This window comes from Cenococcum geophilum (genome assembly GCF_001692895.1).
Source record: "Cenococcum geophilum 1.58 unplaced genomic scaffold K441scaffold_74, whole genome shotgun sequence".
NCBI lineage: Eukaryota > Fungi > Ascomycota > Dothideomycetes > Gloniales > Gloniaceae > Cenococcum > Cenococcum geophilum.
The window spans coordinates 730,709-756,532 of record NW_027137632.1 but is presented as its reverse complement, the minus strand read 5'-3'; the positions used below and the strand labels follow the sequence as shown (position 1 = coordinate 756,532).

At 48.1% G+C, this 25,824-nt stretch overlaps 7 protein-coding genes across 7 annotated transcripts; 3 read left to right on the top strand and 4 right to left on the bottom strand.

The window, feature by feature from the left end:
* The first annotated feature begins 1,291 nt into the window (after positions 1-1,291).
* On the top strand, positions 1,292-2,014 carry K441DRAFT_329774 (uncharacterized protein). The gene has a single exon (XM_067641212.1). It carries the CDS (start codon positions 1,510-1,512, stop codon positions 1,870-1,872), a length of 363 nt encoding a protein of 120 aa, XP_067497616.1. The 5' UTR covers positions 1,292-1,509; the 3' UTR covers positions 1,873-2,014.
* Positions 1,948-2,892, bottom strand: K441DRAFT_590816 (uncharacterized protein; the record flags this gene model as incomplete). Its single annotated transcript, XM_067644817.1, has 4 exons — positions 1,948-2,157; positions 2,212-2,256; positions 2,306-2,668; positions 2,728-2,892. 4 exons carry the CDS (start codon positions 2,890-2,892, stop codon positions 1,948-1,950), a joined length of 783 nt encoding a protein of 260 aa, XP_067497615.1.
* Positions 2,893-6,329: 3,437 nt separating this feature from the next.
* On the bottom strand, positions 6,330-7,773 carry K441DRAFT_329726 (uncharacterized protein). The gene is made up of 3 exons (XM_067641211.1): positions 7,457-7,773; positions 7,010-7,399; positions 6,330-6,937 (listed from the first exon to the last, which is right to left on the bottom strand). The coding sequence occupies exons 2-3, from the start codon at positions 7,304-7,306 to the stop codon at positions 6,497-6,499; spliced, it is 738 nt and encodes a 245-aa protein (XP_067497614.1). The 5' UTR covers positions 7,307-7,399; positions 7,457-7,773; the 3' UTR covers positions 6,330-6,496.
* A 1,719-nt stretch (positions 7,774-9,492) lies between these two features.
* Positions 9,493-11,540, bottom strand: K441DRAFT_690797 (uncharacterized protein; the record flags this gene model as incomplete). The annotated part of the gene is made up of 6 exons (XM_067652418.1): positions 9,493-9,717; positions 9,772-10,000; positions 10,072-10,160; positions 10,216-11,152; positions 11,206-11,472; positions 11,527-11,540. The coding sequence occupies 6 exons, from the start codon at positions 11,538-11,540 to the stop codon at positions 9,493-9,495; spliced, it is 1,761 nt and encodes a 586-aa protein (XP_067497613.1).
* Positions 11,541-15,031: 3,491 nt separating this feature from the next.
* On the bottom strand, positions 15,032-17,064 carry K441DRAFT_329669 (uncharacterized protein). The gene is made up of 4 exons (XM_067641210.1): positions 16,936-17,064; positions 15,913-16,885; positions 15,216-15,747; positions 15,032-15,160 (listed from the first exon to the last, which is right to left on the bottom strand). The coding sequence occupies exons 2-4, from the start codon at positions 16,816-16,818 to the stop codon at positions 15,099-15,101; spliced, it is 1,500 nt and encodes a 499-aa protein (XP_067497612.1). The 5' UTR covers positions 16,819-16,885; positions 16,936-17,064; the 3' UTR covers positions 15,032-15,098.
* Positions 17,065-17,352: 288 nt separating this feature from the next.
* K441DRAFT_669724 (glyoxalase/bleomycin resistance protein/dioxygenase) lies at positions 17,353-18,385 on the top strand. The gene is made up of 3 exons (XM_067650178.1): positions 17,353-17,707; positions 17,763-17,799; positions 17,875-18,385. The coding sequence occupies exons 1-3, from the start codon at positions 17,491-17,493 to the stop codon at positions 17,999-18,001; spliced, it is 381 nt and encodes a 126-aa protein (XP_067497611.1). The 5' UTR covers positions 17,353-17,490; the 3' UTR covers positions 18,002-18,385.
* A 2,165-nt stretch (positions 18,386-20,550) lies between these two features.
* On the top strand, positions 20,551-24,116 carry K441DRAFT_590907 (uncharacterized protein; the record flags this gene model as incomplete). Its single annotated transcript, XM_067644820.1, has 2 exons — positions 20,551-23,340; positions 23,394-24,116. 2 exons carry the CDS (start codon positions 20,551-20,553, stop codon positions 24,114-24,116), a joined length of 3,513 nt encoding a protein of 1,170 aa, XP_067497610.1.
* Positions 24,117-25,824: the final 1,708 nt, after the last annotated feature.

Here is a 25,824-nt window from a genome sequence, read left to right as displayed (position 1 = left end):
ATATACGATTTAAAGGCTATCTTATACTAAATATTTTACGTAGTAATTCTATTAGCCTGCCTCTTAAGAGAAGTAGAAGTATAATAAGGATTAAACTTTTTAGAAGTAGTAGGCGATAAAGAAATAGGCGGCTTAAAGGTAGGCGGTAAAGAGGTAAGCGGTAAAGAAGTAGGCGGTAAAGAGGTAAGCAGTAAAGAGGTAAGCGGATTTCTAGCGGATTTCGCAATAACCTTATTATAGTGCTCTACTACATCTAATAAAGAGTGCTTTAGTATATATTTCCTAAAATTATATTAGCTATAGGTATAATTTAGTATTAGAAAGCTTACTCTCTAGGTAGAGATTCTAAAGGATTAGTAAAAGAAAGAGCGTCCTTAAAAGCGTCCTTAATTATTTTATCGTCAACGTCGCGCGTATTAAGTTCCTTAACTAAATAGCTGTTAGACGTATTTAGAGGTATAAAAGAAGGCATTATAGATAGTAGTATGCTAATTAATAGTAGATAAAACAACAATAATAAAGTTTGTGGTGTATTATTGTAAGGTAGAAGGTTAGTAGAAGAAGAGGTGCGGAGGTTAATTAAAGGTAAATATCCGTACTACAGATTTTATTGAATTAGCTTACTAATAAATAATCGCTATTATGGTAACTTACCTTAGTAAATATTAACTACCTTATATACACTTATTTATAACGCGTAAATCCTTTATAGTTGAGTTACTACTAATTAAAGTGAGTGAGCGCCGTCTAGTTAACTTGCGAAATAATATTAATATAGAATTACCGCTTGGCTAAGGTGCTAGAGAAGGGTTATAAGCGGATATTGGGTTTACCTAGTAAGCGGATTTCTCCCTTTTAAAGTGCGCAGATACATCCTTTCGTTTTCTCTTGCTATTGGATATTTGGAGAAGATCTCGGTTCATATGGAATGAAAACGAAGACGAAACCATTGAGTGTAGGCTTGATAGGCAGGTCAACGCTTTTCATTTACCGCTTAGCTTTATCTACTGCATTGTCGTACTGATCTACCTGCCACCTCTTCTAGGTGTACCCGTATTAATTTGGCTTGTTTAGAAGGGAAATATCTAGACTGAAATATCATCTTAACTCTGATACGTCTATCGTTATGATGCACAAACAAAAAAGACGCTCAGTATTCAACGCTATAAAAGGACGGCATTAAACGGTCATGAAATTCATAGAAAAGAGTGCGATTTGGAGGTCATGGGCAGAGTTTCCGACACACTATTTCATTTAGCTTCCCCAGATGGTGTATTTGAACAGCAAAGCTTCTAATTGAATCAGGCACCAATATCCATGGAAAAAATAAAGATGAGTAGATAGCTTTGTACTGTGCTAGTCTGCATGATAGATTTGAAGTTGTTCAACTTCTTCTGGACTGTAGCAGCTTGGAAAATTTTGGATACGGAGGGAGGAACTCCATTACATCTGGTATGCTTGCGGCATTCCCTTGAACTAACTTAATTAATCATCAGAAAACGAGCTGATATGAACCCTAAAAACAACTGTCAACATACGCTAGAACGGTCTATCGCCATCCTCTCTCAATACATGTCCGCTGCCTTCCCAGTCAATCCGATCCCTCTGAATGCAGGACGATTACCCAGAAAAGACAAACCCAAGCCAACATGTACAAATTGTCAATTTATCCTTGCTCAAGCTGCGCTTTCCCACCTTGGCCACCGTTGTGGCAAAGAATTCGCTGCCGAAGATGGTAGCAACGCTATCTGTTTGTCTCGCGAGCGGAGTCGAGAAATCTTGCTAGCACTTTCGTATGCATCTTGTTTGGAGTGCACATGCCGCTGCGTCCCNCATGCCCGCTCCCACTTGAGCCACAGATCGAAATATTAGGTTATAAGGGCTGGATTGCGTCCATCCACTTGCGTCTATCCCTGAAGGAAGCAATTGCGTACAGTTCGAACCCTTTTAACGAGTTGGAATGACATGTTTGGAGTCATCCTCCTGCTGGGAGAACGACTGGGGAAAAGCGGCTATCCCAGCTACGATGCCGATTGCCATAAAAACAAGAGAAATGATGGACCAAATAACACCCCAGCATTGTGAGGAACCTCCATACTTCTGGGCAAAAACGCTGGCGTCGGAGGAATTTACTTTGCGGAGGATAAGATCGTCGCACTATTCAAGGACACTGGTCAGTGTAATGTGATATGGGTGTTGGGGAAATCTCACAATATCCCAGACGCTATACAGTGCAGACATAACGCCGATAAAAAGCTGCGTGTGTTAGCTGACCTTCTCCAACTTTTATAAGGTGGATACTCACCACCACAAATCTTAGTGGTTCGGCGTGAGCAATAAACCAGCAGGCAACAAGCAACCCAACAGCGAAAAGGACAGTAATAATCGTAAGCCAGTCCCTTCGCGCCCACCAGAGCGTAAGCAGAAAGCAAACGGCCAAGACTATGCTGGCAAACTTGCTGGCAACAATGTTGAAGCCACAGAAGATAAGTAAAGCGCCAATGAGGGAGGAGCCGAGATAGCCAGCTGGGAGGGTGATGGCGCTGATGCCTCCCTGCATTTGCGTAACTCCGCCCTCGCGTGGATCAAGGGAGATGGACTTGACACGTCCGCCTGTACAACAGGCAGTTATGGCGTGTCCAAATTCGTGGAAAGCAATGACGAGCATCTATCGGAAAGATTTAGTGAGCGCGTCGAGAAAGCCACGATACTTGGTTAGCAACTCACTTTGAAAGGCCATAATGACCAGCGAACATATGGGAGGTTCCAAAGAAGCGCAATAAGTACGACATATGCGGCAATAACCCCCAAAGTCACTTTTTGGGTGCTATTCACAGCCAGGCTGCGGCGAGAAAGCAGAATATGAGCAATATGGGTATGTATGGGAGCCATGATCAATTTGGTCAACTACGCGGTGAGACCCCGAAAGTCGAGGAGGTTATAGCTGTTTTCAAATATCGTCAAACCCCACCGCCGACGCGGCGACACGCACTCCCGCTGCGCCTCGATCCACTGTAACGGTTTGCGCACGTGCCAGATTGAGGGTTTGGCGGTGGCTGAGCCTTAACTATTTTCGGTCGGCTGTTAAGAAATTTGACCTCCAAACCTCACCCCGCCCGGTTAAATGAAAAACATCTCTTCTGCGTTGAATACCGACAACATTCTATTGAAATTTGAACTTTGAAATCTTAAAGTTAATCATCCAGTTTAGTGAAGAAGACTACGCTCGCTCCTCCAGCCCCGTTATTTCCCTGACCAACACATCTTCCACTTCATCAACATCAACCATGTTGTCCTCCTTCACAATGTTCAGAACTCTCTTATATTCTATGTAAGGAAGATGAACCAAGTACAAATAACCAGACTAAGCTGTTAGAAGCCTGAGGTTTACAAGTCGGGTTTCCACAGTACTTTTCAGGCTTTCTCGGTATCTAAAAACCGATGATCGTAGTCATGCAAGGGAGAGATCTCGAAGCACACATTCACAGTACTCGCCGCGACAGACTCTCTCTTCTCGGAACTCAATATTGCATATAAATTACATGACCGTAACTGTAACTTCGGCCTTATCACCTCGCCGCCATTCCTCAATGTACCACTGCGCTAACCCCACACACTACCATACATCGGTGACACCTTGCACTTGCACAAGAGCGACACGCCATGCGTATTGAGGTAAAGTCCGGCCTCTCGCATGATGCTCAAACAGCGAATTTGCGTTCCCACAGCGTCATCCATACCTGGATGCCCGGAACCAACGTCGCAAGCTTGGCCTGCAATGATAGCTCCCAGTCTACAACCTGATTTTATGCGTAGCTGATCTTCTCTCCTTATTACGGCCCCAGGATTTCCCCCGGACATGCGTCTGTAACGGGGGTCTCGAAGCACGAGGCGACCTTGAGTGCTGACGACAGACCTGTCCGCGGTGGCTTTAAGCGAGGCGGAACGGACGAAATACTTCCTGAATCCCCAGTGAGTGTTCTGCTCCCACGGATAGCTAATGAGACCGCTAACGGATATCCAAGACCAGGAGGGCCTACCCAGGCGTTCTGACTTGCGGGTCAAGGCGGCACGCTCGTGGTGGACACGGCAGTCGTGTTTAAAGCGGGCACACTGCGGAGTCCAGTAGTACGTGACGTACCACAGGGCATCTTTCCACCAGTTCTCCTCGTCCGTTCAGATGCCAACGACGTGTTCGCGTTTGAAAACGTTTCCCCACGCTTCCAGGATCCCGGACATTGCGGGCTTGGTCAGCTGGCGTGAGCAGAACTCCTGGATGATGTATCGCAGCTCCTCTCAGCTCTTCCCAGCAAATAATCATTCGACATGCCTGTTAGATTATCTAGATAGCGGGAGCTTGTAAAATGGTTCTTGAATGCTCTCAAATGATATTCCATTCGTTTTCGATCCTTGGTCCGCTCGGTTCTGGATCGCTTTCTGATGCAATCAACGAGGCGCACTTCCATTGGAGCTGGTTGCCGTAGTTGAGAGTGCAAATGCTCAAAAGCCGTTCCTGGAAGAATCCAGTCGTAGGAATCAAGCAGGCTAGATTTATCGTTGCTGAAGTGGTGACTACTTTTCTCTGAAAACGCCCACAGCCACTCCTTATGATTACGATCGTGTCTTATTCCCTCATTTAGAAAGCTTTACGCTCATCTTCCAGCCCTGCAGTGACTGGTGCCAATCCGGTGTCACAGATTATATTCCGAAGCCCATTCCTAGTAACAAAACAGTCTGAGTCAGGCCGATTGCTCAACGGCGATGGTGAAAAGTGCATTGCGGTATATCGAGCTCATCTTGACGACTGATCCCCCCAGTCAGCTACGGAGTCTTGAATGGTGCAGAGCGAGCCAACCCAAAGGTACCGAATGACGAACTTTCTCGTGATGACGACAGCGTCACGGAAAGTTTTTGGCAGTTCTTGAAAAGGTATATTGTTTTTCTCTTCTCAAGATTCGCTAATGTAGTTACAATAGCATTACTTCCTCATCGGTGACTAAGCGTTAGATATTTACCACGGGTTCCGGGAGGAGGTCCCACAAGGAAGGCATATGTGAGCTGCCAGAGGGGCCGACATTGAGAAGGCGTCTGGGTAGCGGCGGTTCATCAGAATGTCTTAGGCTTTGGCAAATATTGTGATGATTGAGGCCAGGTCCAACCAGCTGGATGCTAGCTGGAAGGTGCTCTCAGATGCAGCATTATCATCCTTTAACTCAGATCCACTATGAAGCGCGGAAAGGACATTCTTTCGGTCTATCGTCGTAGTGTTAGCATGGTTAATAGCAAATCATTACTGAGTTGCAGTGGAATTTACAAACAGAATCTAGCTGCCTTAACTTAAATGACATAGACCAATCCAGGTTAGGGAACTCCAAGGACGACCAGTGCGACTTGTTTTCACCAGAGAATCTAACACTAACCACAAGTCCTTGATCAGCGAAAGAGAAACCAGCGTCGAATTTAAGGAGACCTGGGCGTCTGGTGCACTTTCCAAATCACTTGGATGATCTGCAGTGGAGAGGTGGTGCCATATCAGGTACAAGGCTGGCATCTAAGATCTGCAGCAGCTCTGAGGAGAGACCGGTGGAGAATAATCTCGAAGGAGAAATATTCACCGTCATTCTCGGGCCAGGTTTCGCGGTGATGTCTGCGGAAGCCATCGCAACGCTCATACAATATGCCAATAAGATGCTCGTATTCATATGTGGAGGTCTATTTTGTTTGTGGACATTACACAGGATGGGACGAGGCTTAGGGCATGATATGTGGAGGTCTATTTTGTTTGTGGACATTACACAGGATGGGACGAGGCTTAGGGCATGATATGTGGAGGTCTATTTTGTTTGTGGACATTACACAGGATGGGACGAGGCTTAGGGCATGAATTTAAGGTTGCGCCTCGATGAACTGGTAATCTCGACGGCACCAGTCCCAGAGCCCCTGACTCATCCTCACGTGTGACTCACTTCTTTGTGCCTCATGCTGCATGCTCTTGCTGACACAAAGCACAATTGCCAAGTGAACGGCGTTCTGGTGGCGTTACACAAGCTCGAAATCGGGTTTCAGGATGACTTCTTGTAATGTGTAAATCAGCCCGAGTTGATGTATTGTAATGATACCTTTTGTACCCAGCCATATTCAATAATTTAGTGCTATTCCTCATGCCTTACCAGAGACATAAGATTCCCTAAAAATCCCCCGACCCCTGAGCCCGTCCTTCTCTAGCTTCATCCCTCCCTCTGAGCCAGGTAAGAGGCCCGCAAAACCATCGGCTACTGCGCTCCCAGAGCTGCTTTCCCTGCCGCTTTTCGTTGCAGGATGACAAGGGATATACGTCATCGTCGACTGTAGGCCGGCTACATCGTCAAAGTCCCATCCGAATAACGCCGTCAATTTTAACAACGCCCAACAACCCTTGTCGCCCATAAGCGGGAAGGCTCGAAGAACTAAGCTGCCACATACAGTGAATTGAAAGTCGGCCGTGCATTTCCATTTTTCAGCTGCCATCGACGGCAGCATCGTACAGCCATCTTAGATTTTGCCGATTCCCCTTCCTCCCGTTCTTCATCTCGATAAACCAAAGCCCCGAACCCTGACGCCAAAACACATGTGCCCGGTTCCCCTCCGGTATCGCAATAACCGCATTCTCTTCCTTCGGATCCAGCCTGCCCCTCTCCGACGAAAGGTCGCCCCAGCATTGCAACGACCGTCTGCGCAAATCAACCTTGTACACTTTGTTCTTGCTGTCCATGAAGACAGCCGTGTTACAGGACGGCTGGGCTTCAGCAGCACAGCGAATCTTGAAGTTGATCTTGTTGGGCGTGAACGTCTCGCCGTTTGCCAGGAGGAAGAGTGGGTACGGCGTCTCGGTGAAGCCGGTGACGAGGGATTGGCGGAGCTCGGTGTCGTAGAAGACGGACGAGAGACCGCGCTCGTCCTGCCAATAGAAAGTCAGTAAAGGCCGTCGCCCTCGAGTATAAACAACGGAGTGGGAGGATTAGGATCGCACCGTTGACATCTTGCTGCCCGGCAGCTTGAGCGGGGGTGGCGGTGCTTCGCTGCAGGCCCAGACATGTGCATATACGAAATCGTCGTCCTTTGTCCGTTGCACGTCGAACCGTTGCGTTGCGACAACAAGCATCTGGCTGTCGGCCGAGAAGTTGACTACCTGGAATTTAACATCCCGAGCACTTGTGAAGCCGCTTACTGTTAGTGCTGTCTGCCATGTTTGCCAGCAGTCTCTGTAATGATAAAGATATGCTTTTAACCCGTATCCGACAGCGACATATGAGTCGTCCCGTGACATGGCCAGACAGGTGGGTCGAAGGCCATCTGCGAGAGGATACAAGGCATAGTGTGTCTGTATGCCTTGGGAATGGAGGACGAGCAAGAGATATCGCTATAGATAGATTAGATATCTAGATCACTATGAACTTGTTTTTACTGGCATACCTGCTTATGTGTCATCACTGCGGCGATCCAGTCGCTGCCTCCAGCTACCAACTTAACTCTAACTCTCTTATCCTCTTCTGAAGCTGCTATCGACTTCAGCAGAGATAATGAACGACTCCGCCGGGACTCGATGTTAATAGAAATAATAGAATCTCCATCTTTTTTCCAAATCAACAGATTCCTTCCTGAAGCACAGAAACAAAATGAAAGCGCGCTGGGAAGAGGATTGCCTGGTATCTCTTTAGACAACCCACCAGAAGAAGACGCTATGCTGGTTTTTTTAAATAGAAAAAGTGATCTTGGAATACCGTTAGCAATCCGCTGCGTTCTCGTGGTGGTGGATGTTATGGAAGGTGGCCTCGTAGGTACTACTTCAGGTACTACTTCAGGTAGCTGCGGGCTACTGCTTCGCAATGGTGGAGACAAAGGAACAATTTCCGCGGTTCCCGCAAACGTCGTACTGGGTGATGAGGAAACCTGTCGAGCTTTCCGGAACCCCTGTCCGCAGCGCGGACAGTAGTTTAGGTGTTCCAGCACGATAAGTCCTGGCTGGGCATGAAAGCCGTTGTTGGCTTAACGAGGCTTAGAATGTCTATAAGTGCAAGGATCTACCTACATCGGCGTTGACTGATGGGTTGTGGTTTAGTTGACGCGGTAATTCATCCCTCTGTATGACGTGAAGACTCAGACAATCTACAACGAAACACTCTACAGGTTCTTCTGACTGTAGTGGAATCAGGCCTTCGGCCTCATTTGAACTTATTCTTGATAGAGACGCATCTGACGGACTCAACGTGCCACGAGGCCAGTCCGGATACTCGGGTTTCGACATGGGTAGAGGTTCGGGATGAACATTGATGTAAGGATGAAACATATGAGGATACTGTAGAGCCATATCTGAATTAGTGAAATAGAGACGCGCCCTCGGAACGGAAGAAAGAATGGAAGGAGGGTAGCTGTTCGTATTGGGGAGACTTGTGCCTGGGAATCCCAGCCCTTGTCAACGTTTCCCCCCACTTGTCAGCTGCATACACAAGGAAAATGCCCAGTGATGCCCAGTGACGCCCAGTGGTCATGCTGGCAGCCACCACGCAGTTATCAGGTCGACTGTAGTCAGTGCAGGCTGAGGCGGAGAGAATTGGGCCAGGCGGGTCAGCTAAGTGACCTTTAATTGGACGCTGCGAACCGAGCGCTTCTAAGACATGCATGAAACAAATATTGAGCGTGGGCTGTAGCCGTCAATTGGCGTCCAACGGTTATCGATAAGAACTAACCAATCAATTGTGTTGGATTCAACGCCCATACTGAGGAATATAAAGCTTTTAATTTACAGTAATTTAATATTATATTCGTTCTATTAGTGTCTGATGCGGTCCCTATCTAGGTCCATGCAGACGGATGCCGTTAAAGTTAGGGGCCCCAACCTAGGTCCCCTATGCATATCCCCAGCCAAAGATGTAGAGGAAGACGAAATGCCGCGCGGGTAAGTCCAGGCTGTTGGGAAGGGCAGGGAATGAGAGGCTTATTACAGGCCTTCCGCCTGCGAGGTGTATATGGTTCGATTGCGCGTATAATGTAGATATACCGTATAGGAGGAAGGGGTTCGCTGGAGGTAGGTTGGTGGTTCAACAGCTCGAATCGTAGGTCTCCGCTGGGGCTCACCCTCCCAGCAAGAAAATTTTTCCCGTCGCCACCACGTCGCGGCGCCCGCGATGTGCTGCCGTACGTACGTCTCTGCGTTTGCCCTAACAGTCTATTGACACGATCCTGATGGAACACCAATAGTACTGCTAGGTTCCCAGGCTCCACCGCGTGGAGGTGCAGAGGCCGATTTCATGGAGCCCTATAGTAATTTAATATACACGCCTAATTTTAGGAGTTAAGTCGCTCGATATAAGGTTAATAGCACTTATCCTTCTTATAGAAACGAATTTTGCATTATAGTAGGTAATTAATTAATGGAATCTATATAGGTGCACGTGTTGTTTTGAAACTGGTGTTCGCGCACGAACCACTTACTCGTTGGACCAGCACTATTATTCATTTCAACCAAACCCAAACCCATTTAAAGAATCTACGAACGTTTTCCATTGTGAACAAATTATCCGGATCTTTCAAAGCAAAATGTCCACGACGAGGTATGCTAACAGCTGCTTGGGGTCTAGGGTTTTGCAGCTCGCGAGAAGTTCTTCTTCGCCAGTTTAGAGGATTCCAACCATTCAGTTTGAACTGGTATGCTATAATTATGACAGCGAATAGAAGAATCTGATAGAGTTAGTGCATGATTTTCAGAACAATGTCTAATGCGAATGAGCTTACCGGAATATAGCAACCAATAAAGTCTGGCACACTCATTGGTGGAACGAAAGTTCGCCAACCGTTAAAAAAGATGAAAAGAGAGCATCCGGTAAGAGCGTAGAAAGCACGAAGCCACTGTCCATGGGATTTATATGGGTATTGGCGGTTGTTACGATCATACAATTTTCGAACCTCTGGATCATCCAAATCATCAATACTTTCGTCGTCGCCATCTGCAGCGACCTTAATACTATATCGATATTTTCGTTAGCACGAGGCGTCCCAACCAGATATCTTGGGCTTGAGAGGTCACAAACATACCATTTGTAGAATTCAAGAAAAGATGCTGCCACGACCGCATATACGATAAGCATAGAAACAACTACGCATCTGACCATCCGTCCTAAGATCTGTGGTTTGTGGTTAGAATGAATGGTAATTCGCTGCTAAAACAGAGTGACTTGCTTCTTGAGAATTCGGATTGCTGGCCAGGAATCCAAGAAATCCGAACAACCAACTAACTATAATAGCACCATGAGGCACGCCATATGTTGTTCGCTCCAGCCTCCTTCTAAGGCTTTGGATTGGGGCCCAGTCAGGCCATGCATCGCGAATGCTAGCCAGTGCGTGAAGAGTCCGGGACGCGTTATATATACCATTTGCACCTGCAGTTGTAGCAGAAAATATAATGAAATCGTTGATGAAGTATGGCCAAACTCGTAGATGATTGAGAACAACAGAATTGACAAAGGCTGAATTTTGCCCATACCCGAACGAAATTACGCGCGTGTCCACAATTAGTGGGTAGGTGTATGGGACATTAAGACCGACTGTGAATGTCGCCAAACAGTAGAGCGTAATGATGCGGAGAGAGATTTTCCTGGTCCCAAGCTTGATGGTCTCCTCTGAGCGAAGGTCCTTATTCTCTGCCGCGGTAATGGCCACCGTCTCGAAACCGATCATGCCGAAGAGGCAAGTCATCATTGCTTCCCACATCCCTCCCAATTTCCCAGCAAAACCAGTAGTCACATGACCGTTGGGAAGCGTGATGTTTTGGGATCCTGCGGAATATGGAGAGTTGTAAGTCCAAAATGGACCTCCACGATTTACCCGCTGTTGAGCATGTAAAACAGTATTCAAAACTATCATGAGGATGATAAAAGTCATTTTGATAATGCCAAAGATGTACTCAAGTTGGCCGAAATGTCGTACCGGAAGAAGATTAATTAGAAGCAGAAGAATAAGAAATGCGAGAACCAACACAGTCGGAGAAACATGTGGCATCCACTGGAGAGTTGCATCCGGATAACCATCAATGGCGAGTTGCTCTGGAGGGTATCTGAACTGGAATATATGCGTGATTGCCACCAATTCTGCTGCTATCAATACAATCCAAGAAAACCTGGAATTTGGTCAGTTTGTCAAAAAACCGAAATGGCATAATATGAATAATACCATGTCATCCAGCCAGCCGCGTATCCCAGAGATTCGTCGAGAAAACGCCTCGGGAACTCGAAAATCGGACCCTTGACCGGAAGCAATGCTGTCATTTCCCCAAGACAAGCAGCGCTCGACCACATCACAGTTCCAGTTAAAAAATAAGCTACAGTTGCAAGACCAGGTCCTGCCAAATAAATTGTCCTTCCGCTCTGTAAGAACAAACCTATGCCGATACATTGCGAAAAGGACATCATGTTGACATGACGCTCACTGAGCACTGGTCTATCTGAGAGTTAGCGGACTGTTTCTGGGGCACATTCCAATTGTTCTAACTACCTAAGCTGATTCATAGCTGCAGCCTTGTGTCACCAGTTGTAGCTTGAAGAGTAACCAGAGAGCTTCGGCAGGGCTCCCAATCTGTGAGGGGGCGGTTGGAATTAGGCGATAGTAAAAGTGAAGACGCAAGGTCATCGACGAGAGAATTAGAACGGCAGAAGAGAGGAAAGCGCTTGACGAAAAGCCAGCCAAGAACATATAAGCCCACATGCCAGGCTGAAAGATAATGCATTCACGAGGTGGCCGCCTTCTGGCCCCTCGTGAGCAACCAGCTAAGAGAGGAAAATAGGGCGTAAACGTAGGCCTTCGAATGCATGCCAAAGAAGGAAGAGCAAAAACAAGCAAATAACTTAGGAGGAAATGTGGAAGGCTTTCGGTGCTGATTGGCGAGCTGAGCACACCTTTTCCATCTTTGAGTTTGAAGGAAGGCTGTGCGTTGGGATCATAGCCGCTCAGCCCACGGCTGAAACCACGCCCAGAAGCAGCCACAGCTCTTGTGAGTCACAAATCAGATTGAATGATGAGCGATGTAGCAGCTCCACAACCATGGGTGGTGGCTATGAGCGGTCATTTTTAAGATTGACCTGCCGGTGGGGGAACTGTGAACAGTGGCCATCCCTAGAAATTGGGGGATGCTCTGGGCAGAGGCGGAGTCCGAACGTTTGGAGAGTTTGCGACTTGATTGATGCGAATTACGCCATATCCATACTTTGTCCTGACTCTAATAATAGTGTCTTCTCTTGGTTGGAGTAGGAGACGGTTGCAAAAGAATAATTGCTGTGTTGTTCCTAGTGAGGAATTATGCATGTGGCAAACGGGATAAATCTCCTGCCGGGCTGACTACGAAGGCGTGTCAGCAATCACGTGCACAACCTATTGTAAAAACTTCCAAGCTCCAGGAAAATGTTCGTTCAGAGCTGAATTTATGCAGTGCATATATGAATTAAATACTACTCAGCTGATGAATTCGCTATTCAAAACGGAATCAGTGCACTACATACAGCCTGTAGGTTCCGTGTGCGCGCGACACACCAACATCCAATTTCGCTAGAAACTAGTCAAGTGTGCAATTGTGAATGGGCTGTGCATGTGTATTTACAAAACAGGCAAAGTCTCTAATCGTTTAAGCTTAATTATAAGAGTTAAACTTAAAGTTCTCTAGTGCGCAAAATAGCGAAATTAGGTGTGTGGTGTTGGCACTGGGGGACACCGGAGCTCGTACAATTTACAGACATTGAAATTTAATGCTAATCACACAAGGTGTTATGCAGACTTCCTATGTTACTTTTTTTCATAGAAAAACGCCCTATTTTAAGTATGATTCAGTTGGGAGAGTTACCTAATTTCCACCCTCAATCAACCGAGTCCACGGGCGATCTAGCAGATACAGCAAGCTGGAGTAGAAACCTTCCTGCAAGCCAAAATTTGGATCTGAATGTAACTCTAGATCTAACATTCCTAGTCTACCTAGCCACCCTCTCCACTCTACACTTCGCCTGCCTCCAAACTTCACTCACTCCAGCCTACCCAACATTTACCCACAAGCCCGTCAACCAGTTCTCCAACACATTACCTAGCATGGTCCGGTAATCTCGAAGCTCAACCAAGCATGGTTGCCAGCATCCTAGCAGGTCGTCACAGTCGGGCTGCTCACCACCACAGGCCCACCAGTACAATCGAAAGACTTATATCCAATGACTGTCTCTGCATCAACTCACTATCTTCTATCTCACCTTTGCCCCTTCACTGTCCCGCTTCTCAAGTTCCTCTTGATCTGGATCGCAGTGGCCAGGAGGGAAAGAATAACTTACTCGTGGGTGTACATTAGCCACTGACGATAGCAGCCGCGACGCTGAACGCGTCGAACTCAGTCAGATTCGTGTAGCCGGTCCAGGCAGCTCGATCTCGTTGAGCGGGATGGAGCACGCGTGGTCGGCCAGAGATTGAGGAAGTTGCCGATTTGGGCGGTGGCTAGGAGAGGCAGGGTAGCCAGGGGGATGAGGGAAGAGGCATTTTGAATTAACTGATGTATTTGTGGACGAGTTAGGTAATTTCTAGTTTCTCCGAGTGAATGTGAAGAGATGATTGAAAGTGTTGATGTGGTACGATGTTGAGAGCGCTGAGAGGTGGTTTTATATTCGCTAATTAGGAACGGCTCCTCGTGTCCGCCTATACAAGGTAGCTTTCAAATAATAGAGTTTCATTTCAGGACCGCTGACGCTATCTCGACCAGAAACCCTATACGTTTGTCAACGTCTTGCTAAGAGCACAAATCCCTTCACCGTCACACTCCGTTGCCTCGTGTTGCGCAAAACTATGGCCTCCGCTCAGCCAATCTTTTGCACGTTGCAGCCACGAGGTTCAATAATCGTGAGAAACTAGTCACGGGAGAGAGGAGAGAGAAGTCCGTGGCTCGGAAATGCATAAGTGCCGTGCAGTTGGGACCCGCAACTGATGGATTACAACGGTTGTGACCTCGGTTGAGTTTAGCTATCAATATTAGAAGATGGCATAGTCAGCCGTTAGAACGCACCCCCTATGGCTTCTTAAATCCCCTTAATCTTCCACCCTTCCACTACGTGAACTCCACGTGCCGTAGTTTGACGTTCCCTTATGCAGATAAACCCCAGGTCCTGTTTGAAGGTTTCCCGGTTCTTTGAGTCCGCTAGTTTGGATCAACAGGGATATCGGATGTTCTGGTCGATCCCGCTTGTTGGTTTCTTGACGTTTATCAACCACCCAAAATCGATTACACCCTAGAGCGTTCAAGGGGTGACGTGAGATCTAGCGTTGAGTAAAGTATGAGTGATAAAATACGCACACCGACAATCGCCTCTCTAAGAAACATTTGATTCCCGTACAGAGTCTGAAGCTATATAGAAAAGCGTAGAGCGTATGTTCTATTCGTTCACTGATCTGACAGCGTACAGTTTTTCCATGATGATTGCACAACTAGGGGGGCTGATGAATATCGAGCCTAGTGGGGTAGGCAGGAGGATTATAATGCTGATTCTAATCATGTTGGAATTAACTTGAAAAATAACTGGGGCGAATTCGTATTGGATAACGTTTAAGCAAGGGGGAAAGGTAGTCCGGTAGTACAGGATACGGTTGGTAAATTCTACCCGGTTAAAGAATCAAGAGCGTCGACCTTACCCTCCATCCTCGCCGTACGAGACCTTTTACTGAACATACTAGGATGACACACCCGTTACTAAAGATCCCGGAAGCGGTTACTCGAGCTAGCACCCTTCCACCCCCCCCCCCCCCCCCCGACCCGTTCCCGTTAAGCAGCAAGCTTAGTATAAACGGTTATTCTTGGGTGTTAGGTCCGTCGTACTGTAGGCCAATCAGTGTGCTCGAGAAATTGAATGCGCCAGGGGACCTTACTCCGCTATTGGTCTACCTAGTCGGTCACGGAATTCCGAGGGCTTCATGAGAATTGTGACCAAACTCTCCTCGGTATTCATGGCGTCCCAAATTTGCATTTCCGGAATCAAAGCTCCGATTGCACCATGAGCTGCCCAGAATTGGATCATTCAGCGCAGCCGTTTTGGCTTGGCGGGGAAACATCAAGCCTGGATCGACAGATTATCCGATACCATGAAATGGTGTTCCCGTTCGGTGGCATTAACTGCTATCGTAAGTATTGATTTCAGGTTGCTATGTCCGCGGAGGGAACATATTACCAATAGAGAAGAAAAGAATTCCTAATTCGTCTGCATCCTCAAGCCACAACTCAGCCCTTGGGTTGACTGCAGGACCCGGCTCTATCGCCCCGAACTCCCGCATCATGTACTCATTGCCATTCCATTGGGCTAGCCATCTGTTGTACATAGTCTCCCATTGCTCCTTAGAGCTCGCTTGCCAGAGAACTTTTGGTGCTGGAGCGGGCATGAATCCCAGCTCTGAACAGTCGAAGGAAGGAAGACAATTACACACACTATAAGACCAGTGCAAAAGATACAAGGAAAACACAGCCCTCCTTTTTGTAGTGACATGAATCCAAGCATCCCATGTTGGTCGCACATGGTCTTTTTCTTCTTCAAGCATGAGGCCGGTGCCAGCTATGTGATAGACAACCTTTTGTAAATTCGCAAAGATGGATTGATCAACAGATGACACTGAAGTCTGGTTCCCAGAGGGAAATAGCAAGATAATCGTATACATAACTAGTGCTTGTAAAGCAGCAAGAAGATTCGTGTCATCGAGGATCCGATACTGCACTCAGTTAATATATTACTCAACTCGAGAACACACGATGAGAATAGATAAGATAAGGCTTAATGTAAAGAAGACCAGTGTCGTTTAGTCGAGGCCTGGGAATCCAAGAGTTCTGTTTCATATGAAGCTTCCCTACGCCGTTTGGACTTAATTCTTACATACCCTGTCGAAAAGAAATTTCATCTCTTTAAGAACGGTATCCTTAACTATCTCGCTTGCACCGTCATATTGCCCGGCCCACATCTTACAGAGAGCGAAACAGTTTGCAAGGGGCTGTGGAATGATGCCGCGAGAAATCTGAGAGGTATGTATCATAGGCGGCAGCTCGAACTCTTTCGCTAGAATGCGAGGCCACGTACGAAGAACCCGTAACAACACTTCCATACTATGCTTGACCAGTGGCGGAGTGGTGTCGGCTGGCGGTAATAACGGTAATATCCAATCGTCGCCAACGGTCATCTCGGGACTAGCTACGGAAGTTGTGTGTGTGGTGTCGACAAAGCTCAGTGTGCCTGATATGGAGTTTAAAGCCTCTTCTGAACTACTTGAAAAAGCTAGGGAAAAGCCGTTTAGTGGGTCTCTAGCTAATAAAGGAAGATTTGTCAAATCACTCGAAGGTGCTTCAGGTGTAAGTAAGACATCGACGTCCATGTGGTAATGACTGCTTGAGGCACGTTGCAATTGCGCCGATGAATCTCCGTATTCGATGCGGTTCGGGGCTCCGGTTTGGATTGACAGGCCAGATTTCTCTCTAGAATGGTCTACAGTTCGTTCATTGGTTGAACCCGGTCCTCGGATGAAATTTGGATCATGGCTATCACTAGATTCCGCCAGCACGGCCGATTCCTCAGAAATCGCATACTCGCACAAAGCCTCGCGTTGAAGACAACGAGAGCAACTCGGCCGCTGTAAGTCGCATCTAGTTTTAGAGTTTGTACACCGGCGACATGATTTTTGCCTTAAGTTGGGGGTCGGCGTCGTTGTGCATCGTTTTGAGTGACGGACCAGGGAAGATTTCTGTGTGAACCTCTTCTTGCATATTGGACATTCCAGTGGCTGGCTATCCATTACCGCACGGTCGGCAGTATCCTTGCCAGACTTAAGGGATCTTCTGCGGGTTGACCGTCCAGGCAAGCTTTGAGAGTGTCAGCGAGAATACTAATTTCGAAGGAGTGATTCAGGGACCCTAGTATCGTGCAGTAGTTCACAACGATATTCTCGCAACTACGCTATGGAAAGGAAACTAACGTTCTCGGCTGTTCTATGCAGCAATGAGAGTGGAGCGAATTCTCCTCTCATGGCCATGTACCGTGGTAAGAAATCAAAGGCCAGAGCAGACCAGGAAAGTGCCAAGCCAGGCCAAAGCTTTCACGATCTTAGCGTCCCTAACAAAGCAACTATAATTATTCAGCAATTTCTCTCCTAATCCCTTATTCGTGGCATGAAAGGATCTGAAGTTGATTTTGGGCATATGTATGCGCTAATCGTCTACTTGCTCGAATCAATCAAGTTATGTTCGGAGTTCGGGGTTGCGGTTTAGCCTTAGCATGAAACTGAGTATCACCGCCAATTCGGCTGGGCTAATCCACTCTGGGTCTGGGTAAGAAGGTGTATAAATTACAACTTCATCCACCATGTACTGACTCAAAAGAACTCTAGTGCCTCCGCTTATTTTGAACTCAAAATTCTCTTGTCCCATCTACTATCAAGTCATCTATATGATCTCACCTTCGTCCCATCATGACAATTAACCACGTCTTCCTAATGGTGTCTCAGCCCCATATGACCAGCCTCCGAGCCTTCTACAAAGGTATTCTCCAGCCTCTAGGCTATACAGAGATGATAGCAGCGAATGACGGGCTCGTTGGTTATGGAAGCGACTATCCCTACTTCTGGTTGCAGGCACTCCCGGTGGGCAAGACACCTACGCCTACACATATCGCGATTGATGCTAGCAGTGAGATTCTTTGACCTATATGCCGTTCGGTTGAATAGGGCACTGACATGTCCAGACCCCCCAGCGGTTGATGAGTTCTATAGGGTTGCGCTGTAAGCGAATTCATGGAATATCAGTGGCGTTTATATTGCATGAGAGATGAGCTAATGAGGTCTATTTGACTACAGTCAGACAGGTGGTAAGGACAATGGTGGACCGGGGATTCGCGTCGAGATGAGCCGGCAGCCATACTATTCGGCGTTCATTTTGGACCCTGAAGGCAACAATATCGAAGCAGTTTGCGTGAAGAAGTAATGTAGTCGAGTTATGTTGGTTGATGAGATAGCTTGTGCAGAAAGCACTGGAGGAGTTTGTCTCTCACTTTTCGCATGCAACCCGTTTTGGATGGTTTCTGGGAAGTTTGCGAGGACAACGATTGCACAGAGATTAGATTCTACACTCTCATCTATGAGTATTGCAAGGGCAGCGTTATTCTAGTTATGGATTTTGTGGAATGTGTTTCAGCATCCCATCCTCTACGTCCGATAAGTTTAGGATGAAACGTTGCTTAAGAGAAATTGAGATACAATTCGGACCAAGTTTCAGCATGGAATCGATTCTTCTACGTGGCAATGGCACCTTGTGTCAGAGCTTCGTAGAAGTCAAAAGGAGGATTGTAAGCAAACAATGCGAAGACGCTGTGCCACAGGGCTGTGCTGACTGCGGCTCGGTCCTCGGTCTCCGAAGACCTTCGGACAATTGCATCACTAAAAATATATAATTCCCTACCACAGATCAGACTTTTGATGGTTTCCATGAGCAACGGTGAGAAGATGTGAGGTCTTGAGTTTTGGAATGGACATTTGCATAGCGAAAGTGCTGGAGGGAGAAAGGCGCAGATGTCGCACTAACCCTTATCCGGCTGTCTCGCTTGCTTTATTGCTTCGTTTTGATCGGCCAAAAGCAACTTTACTGTATTTTTACTCCCTTGTTTGAACATGAGACGGCGGCACAACTTCTCTTGCCGCACGACAAAAATAGAGGTCCAAGCGGAGAATTCCTTCCCGCTGTGGAGAAAGACGACATCTGGCTGCAACTATTGTGAATTGTTCATTCTGACCACCAAAGTCAATACGCCCTGATTTGGACTATCGGCTTATGCTCTGACCATGAAGTTCATGCGATATCGACGGATCGGGGATGGTCAGTTGTTCATCCGGCCGAAAAGGACCTAGCTGAACACGACGACTAATTACACGAAATGCTAAACCTAAATCAGGACTATCCGCCCACCATCTCCGGGCAAGCCGTCAATTGAGAGACAATGGGGTGAGACACGAACTTCTGCTTTTTGCCGATGCATTGCAAGACTGGAACACGGGATTCGCAAAGGGAGTGAGTAGGCAAGACAGCGGACAAATGGTGACCAGCAGGATCTCCAATGGCTTTCGGACAATATCAATGCAAATTGCGCGGTCTGGTAATTTATTAAGAAGACAATAGGCCTACCATGCTGTGAAAAGAACAGAGTTCGCACCAGTAGAGTATTTCGTGTCGGTGTTCATATCGGTGTTCATATATGTAGGTGTCAGCCTCATGTAAGTGCCATCACTGACGGCTGTCTGAGGATAAGCAAGCTGTTATCCTGCAAGGCGCACAATCGATATGATAATGATAGAAGATCAACGACCCCGATGAAGTCGTGCATGTCCAGCAAGTATGTGGAGCAGTCAAAAGGGCATAGGGCGGCCCGCACCGGATGCCAGGACCTCCTTTTTCGCATGATGGCTTGGAAATTGCCTCATTAACTGGTCATTTCTTGCGGAGAAGATGGAAGGGATATCCTGGAAAGGGCAGCACGATGACGAAGATTAACGGTCCAAGGGTCTGGAGGAAGCCCGATGCCTAAGTCCGTTGAAGGGGGAGAGATGGCGAGGGATGAATGGATGTAAACAAACAAAACATTTGGTGACGTGCATCGTGGCAAAAAAGGCTGCCTTCTCCCAAAACCACAGGAGAGGGTGGACTCGATCAGCAACTCTCATGCATCTCGAACTCTCTCCCTTCCCCTGAGACCTGGCAGCCAGAGCGGCAGACGCCTCGCCTTTGTGTTTATATTGAACTATCGATTGGACTGCGGCAGCGCAAACAGTGCATGCAGGGTCCGTCCGACGTTGGCGGCGCACAGACCCCAAACAAAAACCTGCCCAAGAAAAGAACGACGCGGCTCCCAAACGCGTGGGCTCCACATCCCCGACCTTCGAGGAAGCAACAAGAACTCCAAGTTCGCCCACCCGAGCGCATCAAAAGCGCTGGAGGCTCCTCGATCGCCTCTCCATCTCATCCTCACCCATCACGACATCTCGTATTCGCGGTACCCCCGAGGAATACTGTTGCCTACCTGGGACACACATTCCGTCGGCTTTTGCCTCACCGCAACGTCACGAACCACGGCACGGCCAATCTCTCGAGGCCACGCCGCGTCGCAGCCCTTCCCTCTCAACTCCAACCTGCTATATCGCCTCAACTGCTAGGCCTTGAATGGCTTACGAAGCGCTACTGTCGCTGCTAGCTCGCTGAAGGGGCCGCCTACTTGGACACCAGTCGAAATCAGGCATCGAAATCTGTCCCTTGACAAAGCAGCATTTCCACGCATTCTCCCATTCCTACTCCACACCAGGCCTTTCGCCCACTCCACCTCGCCTTATCGTCCACGTTTGAAGACCTGCTAGACTTCTTCGATGCGAACTTCTCGCCCTTTGATCCCGACTTAACTCTCAAGTCGAAGAGTCACACCGAACCAGCCACCAGTCACGCGCATGTTTCCAAGCTTCGATTCACAACATTCATACAAACACAACGCCATGGATTTCGCATACTCGCCGCACCGCGAGACGGGCGGAACTCTCCACCTTCTATCGCCAACCCATCCCCACAGCTATCGCGTAGACGGCTTTCCCTCAATCAAGCAGATTCGGCGATCGCTGTCACGATCACCGTCAAAACCTTCGCGATTCCAACTTCACACATCCAAATCAAATTCCGCCTCGCCGGGTTCACCAATCTCACCTTTGGCGCTCTCAAGAGCATTCAGCACCAGAGCGACAAAAGACGGCAGCCCAAATCACTCGTATCCCCCTTCACCTCTAGGAGCGCAGCCTCCCGCGACTGCCAAGAAGAAGTTCACCCTTCGTCGCACTGCACCATTTCGGTCATCACCGCGCAATCGGCCTGCCTCAAAGAGTCCGAGACGTGTTCTCAGTGACTCTACCAATCAGGGAAACGCGATGCCATTCTCAGCAGGCCGTATATCTGGGGAAGAGAGCACCAACATGCCCGTCCCAGCTTTGCCCGAAAAGCACGAAACTGAGCCGAAGCCACCGATGATGCGATTTGAAATTAACGATGGGCCTATAAAATTTGAATTTGCGCGATCAAGAGAAATTAACGCCCCCGGAGCAAATTGCCTGGTTCCTGCAAAATCGAGCCCTCTAAAGCGAAGTGATGGGATCATGAATTTAGATCAGGCAAGTCTGGGGAGTCCAGTGGCTAAGCGAAGGAGTCTCCACGGTGCCTCATTCGGTCCTGATTTCGATATCTTTGACCATGCGCCGACACCGAGTGCAACGGAACAAAATCAGAGGGGACAGGACAACGAAATGAGCAACTATTCCTTTTCATCACCGATCTCGAAGACTAGCTCGCCTTTACGAAAATCTTTGTCCCTGAGGAAATCCACATTATCACAACGACATGGGTCGAATACGCCGCGGTCAAAGCCCGTCCAGGACCAACCTCACGAATTTGCTCTGCCCGGCCCAGCTGCATCACGGACAAGGGATCGAATGTCTCTGGACAGTTCTCTTTCATTCGCGCCACATATGCCGTCCCCTTTCCGTCGAAGTACCCAACTCGAATCTATGCGTCTAATATCACAACAGCCTCAGGCGTCTCTCCACAGCGGTTCTATATCTCACCAACCCCATCCTCTTTCAAATGCATTGACTCCATCGTCATCTAATTCAAGCATAGCGGGTGACTCACCGACCCATGCTCCAGCACCCGCAGCCTCTACCGGTGCCCCAAGGAATCCGGGCTTTTCTCGATCACTGCCTATCGGTGCTACACGCCCTCATGCACCGCACGTTCCGTCTGAGAATGGATCATTTGAAACCCCAGTTGCATATAAGATGGCCAAGCCACTACCAGCTGCCTTCATGTCTACCGGATTGATCTCGAAGCGCAACCGCAATGCCGACCTTCCCCAGGCCAGTTCTTTTGCGAGCTACGCAATGCCGGACACACCATCTAAGAGAGTATCATTCCCTCCTATGACTTCAACTCCATTTCATCGCAGTGTGTTCGGAAAATCGACACAACCCCGCCACGAGTTTGGAACACCTACCACTCCATTCAGCTTCCACCCAACCAATCCGTCTCCAGAATCATTTGGCAAAGGCGTCAACATTTTTGGGACACAGATCCGGAATGGTGGAAGCAGTCGCCGTGGAAGCTTTGTTAGTATCGACGGTGATGAGAATTCGCAATCACCATCTGCTCAAATTGATAGCCAATCAAGTAACGATGAACTTCCTCCTACTCCGACAAAGCAAGGTGTCGGAGGCGGTCGAGCTTCGCACTCAAAGGGGAATAGTCTGAGGAGCAGTCTTTTCGGTCGTCGGACCTCTCTTGGAGCGGATACATTCACGCCGCCTACTGCGGCTGACAGTCCTTCCCCGACACAAAATAGGCACGGTAAGTCATCTCCATCAGAAGGTATTGAGAGAATAGTTGAGGACAGCGGTGACCTATCACCCCGTGGACTTCCGATGTCCTCTCCTCGCAATATTTCTCCGTCTTCTATTGCACTTTTATCCGCTCGATCGCGCATTCCACGACAGTCTCGGAGAAAGGCGTCACCAATGCCACTCTTGAGACGGCCCCTCCGAGTTTCTCTTTCTCCTTTCGACGTATTGAGCATAACTAAGAAATCTCTTTCTACAGCGCGGCCAATGACTGCATCCGACTCCTCAGATCACGTGTCTCCCCACACCCCCCAGGACTCATTTGCTCCTCCAGATCCCAGCAACTTATCGATCTCTGCCCATGGAAGCCGACGAGGCTCTCTACCCTTCAACAACAGCACAAACAGTAATGTGTCATTCCCACCCGCCACTCCGACGGCACCTCGTGACCACACCTTGTACTTCGGCAATGGACAGCCTGGCATTGCCCCAATCACTGGGCTGACCCAAAACGATGTCGACACTGCCCTCAACAGCAGGTTCAACATGGTCACGCAGTATGGCAATGGAGAGTTTTCTCAAGTTTATCGGGTCGAAAATCCCATTAGCAACGACTCTTCGCTTTCGTCTCATTCTACGGCAAGTGTTTGGGCTGTGAAGAAGACTAAGCGTCCGTATGCTGGTGTAAGAGATCGCGAGAGGAAGCTTCGCGAAGTCCACATTCTGCAAGCTCTTCGCGGCCATGAACATATTGTGGCACTTGCGGATAGTTGGGAAGCGAAGAACTACCTTTACATCCAAACGGAATTTTGCGAGAACGGGAACCTGAAAGATTTCCTAACACAGACTGGGTATAAGGGACGACTGGATGACTTTCGGATTTGGAAAATTCTTCTGGAAATGTCATTAGTGAGTCCTCATTATTACTTCAATCTACATCACACCCGCTGACAGGCTTGCAGGGTGTCAAGTATATTCATGATTCTGGCTTTATTCATCTCGACCTGAAGCCTGCAAACGTGTTCATTGATTGGGAAGGGGTACTCAAGATCGGAGATTTTGGTTTGGCTAGCACTTGGCCAGCACCTGCGGACATTGATGGCGAGGGCGACAGGGAGTATATTGGACCTGAGGTTCTCTCTGGTCGCTTTGATAAGCCTGCCGATATTTTCGCATTAGGTATGATCATGCTTGAGATTGCCGGCAACATCATCCTTCCGGATAATGGTACTTCATGGCAGCGTCTACGAGCTGGAGATTTGAGCGACTTGCCAAGCCTTACCTGGAGCTCTGAGAGCAGCCTCGCCAGAGACCAGTCTGGAGATCCTGTCAATGACCTAAGCACGAATGGATCCAATGAGACTCTATGTGTTTCCGATGGCGAGGATGATACCTTCAAGTTCCTTCGCGACTTGGCTCCTGGGTCACACCGCCCTGAGGAACTAGTTAAGCCTCCGAATTTTATGGTTGATCCCGATGACAATGAAGCGCTCGACAAGATCGTTCAATGGATGATTTCTCCGCAACCGGATGAGCGACCAGCGATCGATCAGGTTTACCATTGTGGGGGGGTTCAATGGGTGGAGAAACGGCGACGAGCTGGCGGAACCATCTATGAGGGCAACTGGGGACCAGCTGATGACGTTCTCGACGATGGGCATGATATCGACATGACAGATGCTTAAGCGATGATCTATTCACATCCTCACAGACCTATATAGATGGTTTGGTGAAGCCTTTCGGACTGTCTCAGACAACAGCTAAGATGTATTCGGCCGCATATCGGTGTTATGGTGTTTCAAGATGACGGACGGCGTCGAGTAGTACTGGTCCACCCTTTTTGGGTAGCCAGATGCTGCTAGGTTTCACAACCTGCTTCGGGATTCTTACGATTGCTTCTGGTCATTTCACTCTTCGGTTCGACATTTCGGGATTTTTTGTACGGGTTTTCACATTTCGATTTTTTTGCTACAGCGCAGCATTGCATGGACACCGGCGCGCAAGAGACTCCCGATCAAGCAAATGATCATCTATCTGCATTCGGCATTCTCAGAAAAACAACAACAAAAGCACATGTTCAAGCTCATTCTTCACGCATATTGACATGTCTACGATTAGATGGCTCTTCTTCGATTCTTCACGCGGGTGGAGGTCAGCGATGACTTCCACATGCCTGTGTTGCTTTCTGCTTCATGTTACTTCGATGCTGGCACGGCCGTTTCATGTCCGCAGGACAACGAAAACAAATAACTTTTGGACTTGTTATCCGCTTCTAAGATTGAGGCGCGCGTGGTCGTCTATTGTGTCTGGTTCTACTTGTAAACTCCAAAAATGGGCATGCATGAGTGGAGGTATCCTTGATTTTCTGCTTTTCTACTTTTCTACCTGTCCGAGCGAGAAGCACGGTAGGGCATGTGGAGCGTTTTTGGGCGTTCGTGTAAGGGAGCTTCTCATGAAGATTATGACCAAGGTTAGGGATGAACTTAGTTAGAGTGTGTGTTGTTTATTGATGGATTGGTGGATGCTGGCGGGGATCAGGCGAATGTAGGCGGTTAGGCACGAGGGGGAATATAGTGTTTGAATTGAGTGTGCTGGCTGTGCCGAATGACTGATTAGATGTTTCTGGCGTGCGCGTGTGTGTAGAGTGACGCTTTTCTGCTTGTGACGGGTGGCGGTGGGGGTTAGCTTACCGTTTCGTAGGTATATGAGGCTTCGATTCTCCTCCAGCTTTCCGAAAAGACAAGCCCACTCATCTATCAGAGAACAAATCGGCGAGAACTCCCATCAGACCCGAGCACAGCCACGACTATACATGTCACAAACCCTTATACGTTAGGACGCTCCGGGAAACATTTACCGCAGGTCCGAGGGCCCGTTCATCTAAGAATTACTCTATCATTTCGTCCACCAACAGTTCCCCGTGTACGCCTGCAGTCCATCAAGAAGTCTAAGGCCGGTTGGGCTTTGATCCGCACTTCAGCAGTGACCCTCAACAAGCATAGGGGATTCATGTCTATAGACAGAGAGCATAGGCCCAGTCGAGTGCCCCCCAAGCGGATGGGTATTCGTCACAACAACAGCCGCTAGGATGCTGGTTTATATGCCGTTACCTCCTTCGGGGTCTCGCTCAGAGAATATCCTCGAGAACCCCATTTCCTTCCGCTCTCTTTTCTCTTCCTTGGGCTTGGAGTGATTAGCCTATCTCGCACCTCCTACATCTTAGAGTTCCAGACCTCAGGCTTTTAAAACTATTCAATCTTGTCGTAGGTTCCATCATCATCTACTATGGTCACTATGGTTTTGACTTTTTAGGTAAAGTTGAGGCACGCAGAGGAATGTCCAAGCAGAAGGGGGCAGAGTGCTAACTACCCGCAAATCAAAAGGTCCAAGTCG